Raw genomic sequence first — 12,402 nt, forward strand, 5'->3', positions numbered from 1 at the left:
CTTATAATGGCAAAAACATAGCTGACATTTTTGAGGTTAGGATTGTGGGAAAAGCTTGTTTTAAATAGAATTTTTAAAAAATATAGAGACAAAAAAATATAAAAATATTAAGACTAAGTGCACATCTTAAAACTTGTTATTCACATAACGATAAAACAAAGATGACATATAAAACCTCATCTTAGGCATTAGTCCATCCCTACAAAGTCTTATCAGAGTTATTAAAACTTAATATGGATTTTCCTGGGTTTTTTTCTGTTAGAGTGAAAGTTAAGTTGCAAAGTAAAGGAAGTTAAATTCAAGGGTCAACAAAGACAATTTCTAGAACTGATTTTAGAAAAGAAATAAGTGTTGGTGGTTCTTTTTATGGAATGCTTATGTGTACCCACAGCTCAGCCAGCAGGAGTGCCAGAAATCTTAAAGAAAAGCTTGCATAGCTGTTCAGTGAAAGGAGAGGAAGAAGTATTTTTAATTGGCAAGAACTTTCTGAAAGGAACTAAAGTTATTTTCCAAGAAAATGTTTCTGGTAAGTAGGCATAACGCTAGTATGAAGATTGTTGCACGTTCTGCTTTATTTTAAAGATATAATAATAGCTATAAAATAAAAAAAGTTTAAAATTTTTAATAAATTACTGCTTTTATTTCAATCAGATGAAAACTCTTGGAAGTCAGAAGCTGAAATTGACATGGAATTATTTCATCAGGTATTATTTAAGCCTTTTTGTCATTTAATTATATATTCTCTGAGAAATTCAGTTTTGTTCTGAAATTTTCCTGAATCAAACAGATTAAATTTCTTCTTTATGTGGGATTCATATAAATCATTTAACATTCTTTCTTGAATTTCTGTAGCTGAAAATTCTACTAATGCTAGAAATAAATGACAGTTCTCTTTTAAAAAGTTTGAAGCATTAGTAAATAATTGTTAATAAATGAAACATTTATTTCCTAATATTTGTTTTTTCTGAGGATTTGGATTATCCTAGCCTAATATTTAGTTTATCAAAGGGAAACTTATTTATGTCAGGGGTTTTATGTTTGTTAGTTACCTTTTCACAGAGGCATTGTTTGTTAAATTTACAACAAAAGAGTCTGTATTGTAGGACCTCACCATGTATTGTTTTCAAAATGATGAGGAAAAAGAGCTTGAAAACAAGGATAAAAAACTGATTGAAGAATTAGAATGTAGAACAAATAGGACCAAACTTACAGAAATTGAGACTCGCAGAAAAGGACAAATTTTTTAACAAATCAGATAGAACGCATAATGCAGAAGAGTAGCGTATATAGGTGTGGATCACAGACAGAGAACAGTAGAGCAGGAATAAACTAATGTGTAAAGTACCTAAAGCCTAAAATGTACCGTAAAATGTTGATAGGAGTAGAAAAGAGCACATGAAAACCAAGTAGAGAGATGTAAGAGGCAAAAATTAGAGACTGGCCAATTTATCAAAACAGATTAATCTTTAATTTTTAAATTTTTTATTCCATTGTATTTTTTTTAATAAATTTTAAAATATGTATCCAGTAAAATACATTGCCATACTCAAAGCTAAGGGCACAGTGTTCCCTCATTTCAGATACTAACCAGCCACAAGTTCTTCTGACCACTCTCATTTTTGAACAGTTGGCTTCAAACTTAGGGTTTCCCACTCCCCACTTAGATTTGCTAGAATAATTCACGGTACACAGGAAACACTATATTTAATTTCAGCTTTATTATAGCAAAAGGACACTAATCAGAACCAGCCAAAGGGAAAGACACATAGAGCAAGGTCTGGGAAGGTCCCAAAGGTGAAGCTTTTGTTGTCCTCAGGATGCCGTACACACTCAGCACATCCATGTGTGACAATATGCAGAGTATTAACAGTAAGGAAGCTCACCCAAGCCATTGGTGTTTTTATTAGGTTTTTATTAGGGCTCGGTCACATACTGTCCATGCAACTAATCTTTAGTCTCCAGTTCCACCAGAGATTGGAAGAGTTTTTATTAGGGCTCGGTCACATACTGCCCATGCAGCTAATCTTTAGTCTCCAGTTCCACCAGAGGTTGGAAGAGTTTTTATTAGGACTCGGTCACATAATGCCCATGCAGCTAATCTTTAGTCTCCAGTTCTACCAGAGGTTGGAACTGATACGACATTGCAAAGTCCCCTTCATAAATCACATTGTTGGACTGTCCAGTGACCAAAGCCCCCTGTCAGAAATACTCCTATCAGGCGGGAGTTTCTAAGGTCTTAGAGATTACCTTTCAGCAGCCAGGGGCAAAAACTAAACTATAGGGTAAAGTTAATTCTTCACAAAATAGTATCCTATTAAAATGGAGCTTCTTACATACCTAGACAGATGCTATACAGAAAGTTTTCCTCTGTCTTCATGCTACTACATGCTGAGAAAGGGAGATAATAGGATGTAACAGTCATTCCTTTGTCACATATACTGTTGGGCAATCTCTGTCTTAACTGAAGTTATAGCACTTGCTTTGTCACTAGCAATCTTGGTTACCTCAATAAGACAAGTCACTTTTGTGCTCCAGTTTCCTAATCTATGAATTTTTACTAAATTATTTAAGAGTTTCCCTCTAACTCTGACATTTTATGATTTCTTATAACTTATTTGAACAAACCATTCTCACTTCCCATGAACCAAGAGTGGCTTCCTTTCAAGGACTCCCAGAGGTTAGGGACAATGTATTATGACTCTTCCGTGTTCCTCATACTATTAAGCACTCAACAGATACTCATGAAAAACTTGCTGGTTCAGGGTGCCTGGGTGGCTCAGTGGGTTGGGCCGCTGCCTTCGGCTCGGGTCATGATCTCAGGGTCCTGGGATCGAGTCCCGCGTCGGGCTCTCTGCTCAGCGGGGAGCCTGCTTCCTTCTCTCTCTCTCTGCCTGCCTCTCAGTGTACTTGTGATTTCTCTCTGTCAAATAAATAAATAAAATCTTTAAAAAAAAAAAATAAAAAAAAAAAAAAAAAACAAAAACTTGCTGGTTCATTTTATTCACTTTGAAGAAAATGAGGACTCGGGACTGAGGTTCCTTATTCTTTTTGAGGGTACTTCAAACCCTAATTTCAACCAGGCTCTTACATGCCTACAGTTTTGGTCCTGACTGAAGCTTAATTTTTCCATGCAATACTTCTGTGTGTGCCATAAACATGTTTTGTTTTTTGATGAGTTGGTTAAATTAATGTAAACTCCTTTACATGTAATGCTCTGTTACAATTTCTCTTCCTTACCTTATCCTATAGCTAGTTCTAGAGACTGAGAAACTTGCCCTATAAATTATACAAAATATTGATAAGATAGCCCCAACAAATTATAGTCTTAACTTGCTGTCTCATGTAGAACCTAATGGTAAGAAATCTTTGTTTCTTCTCCTCATCTTCTTCCTCCTCTTCTTCTTCTTCCAAATCTTCCTCCTCCTCTTTATCCTCTAACTCTTCCTCTCTCTCTTCCCCTCTCCTTCTTTCCTTCCTTCCTTACCTTTGAGGCATGGGGTAGTTAATATTCTTAAAACACTTTTTTTCAGGGTAGTTATGCCAGCTACAATAGATTAAAGAAGAATAATCATAAAAATAAGACATGGTGGAATGGAAAGGAATTAATGTCCTTATTTGGTGGCTATATCTAGAGGTCCTGGGGTTTTTGCAAGCAAGTATGTATAACAAACTAAAACATAATATGATCTTCCATTAATTCTGTGGTTGTGCTGTTCATTTTTAAATTTTAATTTTTTTCAGCAAGCTGTCTTTTTTTTTTCCTAAGGGACTTTCTGGGATATGTTTTAGAATGGGATCACAGTGAAGATAAAAAGAATTTGATTCAACAGATTATATTAAAGAAAAAAAAAATTAAACATTTAGGGGTGCCTATCTGGCTCAGTTAGTGGAGCATGTGACTCTTGATCTAAGGATTGTGGGTTTGAGCCTCTGTGTGGAGATTACTTGGAAAAATAAAATTTTAAAAAATTAAACATTTAGAGGGAAGGGTACCCAGAAAACAAAAGAAGAGAAAATTGTAGTCAGTAAAGAAATATCAGGCCCATACAGAAAAGCTGAAAGGACCTCTATGATATTAAAACATGACCAGAAGATGGTATAGTAGAAAAGACCATTTAAAGAACCTTGCAAATTGCCATTATGAATAATTGTGATAACTATTCATTTATAACCCCAAAATCAACTCCTCAGACATTAAACTTTTTTATTATTTAAATTTAAAAATTATTATTTTATTATTTTAATTTAAAAATTAAAGGGTGCCTGACTGGCTCAGAGGGTTTTGTGAATCTTGATCTCAGGGTTGTGAGTTCAAGCTGCATGTCGTGTGTAAAGATTAAGAATGAATAAAACTTTAAAAACAGACTTAAAATTTGAGATTAATGAAGTCTGGGAAAACAGACTTCATTAATCTCAAATTTTAATATCTGACTCTTCTATGCAAAGCCATAATATGTCTCAGGCACATGTATACCAAATGTGGTAGGCACAGGGTCATTATATCTATTCCCATTTTAATAATTTCAGATAAATTCTGTAGAAATTGCCTGTAAAATATATACAAAAAGATATGTATCTTAAAGATTAATCTCTAAGAGATCTCTTTCACATATATTTTACATATATTTAGATATATATAGTCTCTATGTGTGTGTGTGTGTGTATATATATAAGACTACACACTGTGTGTGTGTATACAGTCTTAAAGATAAGTTGGTTTTGAAAGAAAGCAGGAGAGTCTCACAGCTTGAAATACAGAGATGATTTAAAGACGGGAACTAGGAGCTAGATATGGTCTTATTAAAAACTAAGAAGTATACAATTCGATTTAAGAATAACTTGTTTTATAAAACACAAAACAGGCATTAGTGTATCAAAAACACAGGTGTGTAGACTGTTGTTTCTCAACCCTTAGTCTTCTGAGTTCTTTCTATTCTTTAGAGGGAGAGAATAAAAAAATAAGGAGAAACTTAGGAGTTTGGGAGAAGATGGATTTTTTAGTATAAATATGGAAAGACAGTTCTTGAAAGAAATGTCAAAAGAAATCCTCAGAAATTTGGGGAACATCTAGACTAAACAAAGGCTTGAGAATTTAGAGGTTATGTATTTTCAAATGATTTTATTTGGAATTTTGTTTTGTTATGTGTCTTTAATTATATATACGTATATATATCCCCAACTGTAAAATGAATGTGGCAGTATTAAATTATCATTTAGGAGAATGAAAAATATCTAACACCATTACTTACAAGTTCTAAAAAAGATTATCTGCTGAGAGGAAGAAAATTGTTATTTTGAATCCAAGCAGATTTTTCTAAGAAATTAAAATTGGGATTACTTCTGTTTTTCATAATTTTTTACAAAGATTTTTCTTTCTTTATTTGACAGACAGAGATCACAGGTAGGCAGAGAGGCAGGCAAAGGATGGGTGGGGGGGAGGAAGCAGGCTCCCCGCTGTGCAGAGAGACTGATGCAGAACTTGATCCCAGGACCCTGAGATCATGATCTGAGCTGAAGGCAGAGGCTTAACCTACTGAGCCATCCAGGTGCCCCAGGATTTCTTCTGTTTTTACCCTAGAGAACATTGAACCTGCTCCAAGGGCCTCCCAAACCTTTATATGTTTTATCTGTATAGTGCTGCTAGCTTAATGATAGTTAATTGCTCTTAATTTCTTAAAATAGTATTTAAAAACAACTTATCACTATTCATGATTTAGTTTTTAATTCAAATCACTTATAGGATTTCTAGAATCAGATTGAGGGAGTACAAAGGAATAGTATCAAAATAGGTTCATTTGTTTTTTTAAAGGTTTCAAATTAGGTTTGTTTAAGTATGCTCTCCAAAGCAAGTGGAGTAAAAGTTTTTAAATGAAATATGCATCTGACTTTTAGATACTAACTCCATTACTGATTACCAAGAAACAAGATCTTACTCAAAATAATAATTTCAATTACAGAATTTGCCAAATAATTTTAAGACTAGAAAGATACCTCACAAGTCCATCCATTCAGCCATCTCTTTAACTGTAGGTAAGACTGCTTTGTGACATAGTTACAGTGTTTAAACTAAAGAGTAACACTAAGAGTACACGGGATTTTACAACTGTTTATTAGAAGTTGGATCAGTGCAGATACGTTTTTTGATGACCTCAGGTGCATTTGAATATGTACTTTCAGACTTTTGTTCTTCAATATCTTTGGATACACACATATATATATGTTTTCTCACCTGTCTTAAAAAAAATTTTTTTTTTTTTTTTTTTTTTTTTTGGAAATGGCTAATTGGGCTTAGGACGCATAATGCCATAAATGAGAAGCTGTTTATTTATTTGTAATGTGATTATTTCAGAGAGTGTTTTAAGATGGCATAGAAACAAATTAAGTGCACAGAAATGGAAACCTTGACCTTGATCCCACTTGTCATTTGATCTGTCCACGGAGTCCACCTACTCTAGTCTAGCTAAACAAAAAATGTCATCGGGGCGCCTGGGTGGCTCAGTGGGTTGAGCTTCTGCCTTCGGCTCCAATCGTGGTCTCGGGGTCCTGGAATCGAGCCCCACCTCGGGCTCTCTGCTCAGCGGGGAGCCTGCTGCCGCCTGCCTTTCTGCCTACTTGTGATCTCTCTCTCTCTCTCTCTCTCTGTCAAATAAATAAATAATCTTTTTTTTTTAAATGTCATCAAACTCTTGTCATTTTCATTTGTCAACATTGGTCTCTTGCATATCACATCATCTGTAAGAAATCATAATCACTGCCCCTTAATATTCCTTCCCATTACTGTAATACACTAGGGAAGAAGAGCAAAACTCATATATGGTTCATGGTCTCCTTCAAGAAGATGGGAGTCTCCTTGAATGAGTGCTGATGAAGGACTTATGAATGTTATGAGGATTCTTCTGCCACTAATCCAACAAAAAATAACTTTGATTTGCTAGAGTTTGGGTACACTGAAATCTATTTGACTTTTTTTTTTAGATTTTTAAAAAATTTATTTATTTGACAGAGAGAGAGATCACAAATAGGCAGAGAGGCAAGCAGAGAGAGAGGAGGAAGCGGACTCCCCACTGAGCAGAGAGCCCAATGCAGGGCTTGATCCCAGGACCCTGGGATCATGACCTGAGCCAAAGTCAGAGGCTTTAACCCACTGAGCCACCCAAGGGCCCCATCTATTTGACTTTAAATGAGAATTAAAGTGGTTAGGAAGCAGTTGTGAATTGCATTGCAAAGTACATCTCACAATTAATGTTTTACAAAACATGATAACTGACATTGTGCTTGGTGGACATATTTTTTTCTCAAAATTTATTCATTCTTTTATTCAACAAACATTTGAGTGTATTTGGTGTAAAGTGCTTAATAGTGGATATAGAACAAAGAACAAAACACCCTAGGTTCTTATGGAGCTTAAATTCTTGTGATTGGAGAGAGACAAAAAACAAATAATCACAGTAATTTCAAGTGGTGATAAATTCTATTTTAGAAATAAACAAGATTATGTGACCAGATTGGGAAGGGATGCTACTTTAAATAGAATGAAAGCCTCTCTGTGGAGGTAACATTTTGAATAAGACCTGAAAACGGGTAAGGAACTAGCCTTTGAAGAGGTGAAAGAATATTTCAGTGGGAGAAACCAGCAAGTTGTAGTGACTGTGGGGTTTAAAAAAAAAAAAAAGAATTTAGTGTGTTAAAAGAATGGACTGTGGGGTGCCTGGTGGCTCAGCGGGTTAAAGCGTCTGCCTTCGGCTCAGGTCGTGATCCCAGAGTTCTGGGATCGAGCCCCGCATCGGGCTCTCTGTTCAGCAGGGAGCCTGCTTCCTCCTCTCTCTCTCTCTCTGCCTGCCTCTCCGCCTACTTGTGATTTCTGTCAAAAAAAGACAAAAAAAAAACAAAAAAAAAAAAGAATGGACTGAGAAGGTCAGTGTGGTCAGAGTATAACAAGCCTGGGGAGGAATGGAAAAAAGATAAAGTTGACAGAAGAAGCACCTTATAAGCCATTGTAAAACATTAAAAGCAATTTTAAGGTTAATGTCCTGATGCTTGTGAACCTGAGCTTTAAGTTGCATTTTTTTTTTCCCAGTCAGAGTTTTTATACTTTACAGCTAACAAGAAATGTATTTAATTATAATTATTTCAAAATTTTAATTTAAATATTGATGCTTTTTTTTAACTTTTGGTATTTCCTTTAAATTTAGAATCATCTTATTGTGAAGGTTCCCCCATATCATGACCAACATATAACTTTGCCGGTATCAGTGGGAATATATGTAGTTACCAATGCTGGAAGATCTCATGATGTTCAGCCATTCACTTACACTCCAGACCCAGGTATGTCAAAATAAAAAATTCTGAACTAAAATCACTAATTAATTTCTACTTCTTTGGAAGCATATGAGTACCAGCGACCCAAAAAAGAAAAAGTTGTGTGCTGAAATGAACTGATACTAAGGGCATTATTTCTGAAGAAGATGGCCACCAAATATTGTTTTTACTCTTAGGTGTTTATTCTGCCTATGCTCTAATAGTAAAAAAGAAAAACTAGGAACGCTTTAAAGAATTATATCTTCGGGACGCCTGGGTGGCTCAGTTGGTTAAGCAGCTGCCTTCGGCTCAGGTCATGATCCCAGCGTCCTGGGATCGAGTCCCACATCGGGCTCCTTGCTCCATGGGGAGCCTGCTTCTCCCTCTGACTCTGCCTTCCACTCTGTCTGCCTGTGCTCGCTTTCGCTCATGCTCTATCTCTGACAAATAAATAAATAAAATCTTTGGGAAAAAAAAAAAAAAAAAAGAATTATATCTTCAAAATTATATCATGTAGATTACTTCTTACTAAGAATTATCATTCATTAAGTAGCTCTTACATGTGGAAAGTTCAAAGTGACAACATTGGGAAACAATACTTCAGTCTGTGTCTGGCTTATAGGATGTATTTTGGGAGAAGTGAGAGATAAGCTTGGATTGATGAATGATAAAATCACAAAGAGTTACATGCACGTAATAATTTCTAATTTGGGTAGTCAAAAATATCAAGAGACTGCTGGTTGATGAGTATTTTAAATATAATTTCAAGCATTTAGAAACCAGAGCAATAAGAACAATTGAAATGTTTATAAGTTTAGAAGATCTCTGGGTAAGAAGTATCACAAGAATTTTTTGCCTACATTCATTTAGTTGCCTAGAGAAGGAAAGCCTTTTCCTGGCAAAAGTGGGGAGAACATTTTGGAAAATGAAACTCTTCACAAGTTCCATTGACCTAGGCTTGGTTTCTGCCATGTTTACCATTGGTTCAGTTCATTCCAGTCTCGGTCACACTTCAGAATTAGCAGTTCTTCCATATTTGTAAGCTTATCATTTATGTTATTCCCAAATAGTTTCAGGAGTCAGACAAGTCCAAAGTGAATAAAGGTGGCAGGGGAAAAAGAGTCCTGGCGAGAGAAAGCGATGGAAACAGTAGCTGGGACAGTTATATCTGGTCTTACTAATTACTTTCTATCACTCACCTCTCCCCTTTTTAAAAAATCATGTCTGAATTTCACAGCATTTGCTTATTCACTATTTTGCTACAAAAGTATGCCACAGTATATAGCATTAATGAAATTAATATTTGTTTTTTGTTTTTTGTTTTTTTTTAAAGATTTTATTTATTTATTTGACAGAGAGAGATCACAAGTAGGTAGAAAGGCAGGCAGAGAGAGAGAGGAGGAGGAAACAGGCTCCCTGCCGAGCAGAGAGCCCGATGTGGGACTCGATCCCAGGACCCTGAGATCATGACCTGAGCCGAAGGCAGCGGCTTAACCCACTGAGCCACCCAGGCGCCCTGAAATTAATATTTGTTTCAGAACAAAAGATTAGCAGTAAAATTTTCAGACAGGAAAAGGCAAAGTTTAGAAGTAATAGTTTCAGTAAAAATAGGAAAGAGTAGATACTCAAAGATCAAATATTTGGTTGTTTTCTTTCTAGGAAGGTTTCCAAAGTCCAAGGAAGTTTGGCTTTAAACTAATGGTATTTAAAGCATTTTAGTAACTGCTAATTACTTAAATAGTGGCATTTAATATATTTTGTGATGAGGAGCTTATTCATGTTGGGGGAAAGCTGGCATAATTGATACAGAAAAACATTTTTCCTAATGAGCTTCTCTATCATCTGTGTGGAAGGGAAGAGGGAAGTTTATATGTGTGGTCGAGGAATAGCCTTAAAGATTTTACAGTCCTGAGAATACTGAGGTTTTATGGCTATTTGTTTGTTTTTATTAATCAATTATGAAGAACATCAGGACTTAGTATTAGCACTAAGAATCCTCATTTATTAGTAATACATGCTGATGATTAGAAATCCCCCGTTGAAAATTGTCAGATTAAACAACTTTTAAGTCTTCTGCTTTACAACATATACTAATTGGCTATCTTTGGCCACATTTTAAGTTTTTCCTTTCATATTTTATATTCACTATAACATTTGGTATCAGAAGCTCTTAAATAAATACATAGTATGCAAGCTTTGTAATAAGACCTTATGCTTCAGTTTCTGCCTTTATGTTATAGCTAATTAAAGAATCTTCCTATAATTTCACTTTTTTGTGTTTTATAAAATATAATCATTTCAGGTATACATGTCTGAGAATATGATTTTGGGAAAACGTGGTTATAGAAAATTTGCACTATCTCATTATGATAAACTAATTGCTGTTGTGATTCATCTGGGACTATAGTTAAACATTTGAATATTCAGTTGTGTAGAATTATAACAGCAAAAACTAGGCTTACCCTAATATGCACAAGTCAGTGTAGAAATGGCAACCATAATACTATTTGTCTCAATATTTTAAAGTTATGATTTGACTAAGATACTTTCATATCAACCTGGAAGGCAAGATTTGAATTTAGGATTATCAGAATGCTTGGGAGTTCTAGGCCAAATATGGCAACATGAAGAAAAAGTATTCCCCAGCCTGCCAGTCTTCTTCCTCCCCCCCCCTTTTTTTTTTAAATTTTTGTTAAAGATTTTTATTTATTTGTCAGATAGAGAGAGAGTGCACAAGCAGGGGGAGCCGAGGACAGAGTGAGAGCCAGGCTCCCCTCTGAGCAAGGAGCCTGATGTGGGACTCTGTCTCAGGACCCTGGGATCATGACTGGAGCCGAAGGCAGATGCCCAATCAGCTAAGCCACCCAGGCGCACATCTTTTTTTTTTTTTTTTTTTAAAATTTTGTTTTTTTGAGTGTGAGAGAATGAGAGGAGGGAGGGTCGGTTAGAGGGAGAATCAGAGCCTGATGCGGCACTTGACACTCGGACTCCAGGATTATGACCTGAGCCAAAAGCAGTCTCCCAACCGACTGAGCCACCCAGGTGCCCTCTTCTTTTCCCTTTCTTAGCTTCATTCTATCCCTAGGGTGCCTTTGTGCACCAACCAGTGTTTCCAAGCTCTGTTCACTCTATAGGCCCAAGACTATACACATAGGTTAAAATAGATATGCAGAAAATTTGGGGATTTGGGGTACTTGGTATGTGGTCTAAAAGTAGGATTAGGGCAGTGGTTCAAGTGAACATAAACTGGCTCTGCGCACACTGTCAGACATGAGCCTCTCTAAAGCCCTCTGAGTCTAGTACTCAAAAAAAACACATTGCATGTGCATGTTCTCAAGCATTTAGATACTTTAGAGGGTCGTAAAACTTTCTTTCATTGCTAGTCACCAAAGATTTTACTTCCATCTGTTAAGACACACAAATCACATTAGCTGTTTTTTGTAGTGACTCAGCAGTGGTGATTTCTATAAGAAATGAGGGAGCCATCAAAAGAAATGAAATCTTGCCATTTGCAACAACATGGATGGAACTAGAGCGTATCATGCTTAGCGAAATAAGTCAAGCAGAGAAAGACAACTATCATATGATCTCCCTGATACGAGGAAGTAGTGATGCAACATGGGGGCTTAAGTGGGTAGGAGAAGAATAAATGAAACAAGATGGGATTGGGAGGGAGACAAACCATAAGTGACTCTTAATCTCACAAAACAAACTGAGGGTTGCTGGGGGGAGGGGGTTTGGGAGAAGAGGATGGGATTATGGACATTGGGGAGGGTATGTGCTTTGCTGAGTGCTGTGAAGTGTATAAACCTGGTGATTCACAGACCTGTACCCCTGGGGATAAAAATATATGTTTATAAAAAATTAAAAAAAAAAAAGAAATGAGGGATGTAAAATTTATGCTGTTGTTGTTGCTGTGACCAACAACTGACTAAAACTTGATTTTAAAAGTGAAAATTTGAAGTGTTTTCAAAGATTAGTTTCTGTTTTAAAATCTGTAATTGTTGGGGCACCTAGGTGGCTCAGTTGGTTAACTGTCCAACTCTTGATTTCATCTCTGTTTATGATCTCAGGGTCATGGGATCAAGCCGGAGTCAGGCTCCA

General features: G+C 36.0%; 1 protein-coding gene across 3 annotated transcripts in view; it reads left to right on the top strand.

Moving 5' to 3' along the window:
* Window positions 1–12,402, top strand: part of NFAT5 (nuclear factor of activated T cells 5) — a 115,648-nt gene that overhangs the window by 82,063 nt on the left and 21,183 nt on the right. For all 3 annotated transcript variants that reach the window (XM_059383290.1, XM_059383291.1, XM_059383292.1), the window contains 3 exons: window positions 392–526; window positions 652–704; window positions 8,193–8,325. In XM_059383290.1, the coding sequence (XP_059239273.1) occupies window positions 392–526; window positions 652–704; window positions 8,193–8,325 (321 nt within the window). The remainder of the gene's footprint in view (window positions 1–391; window positions 527–651; window positions 705–8,192; window positions 8,326–12,402) is intronic.

This window comes from Mustela nigripes, chromosome 17, assembly GCF_022355385.1.
Source record: "Mustela nigripes isolate SB6536 chromosome 17, MUSNIG.SB6536, whole genome shotgun sequence".
Taxonomy (NCBI): Eukaryota; Metazoa; Chordata; class Mammalia; order Carnivora; family Mustelidae; genus Mustela; species Mustela nigripes.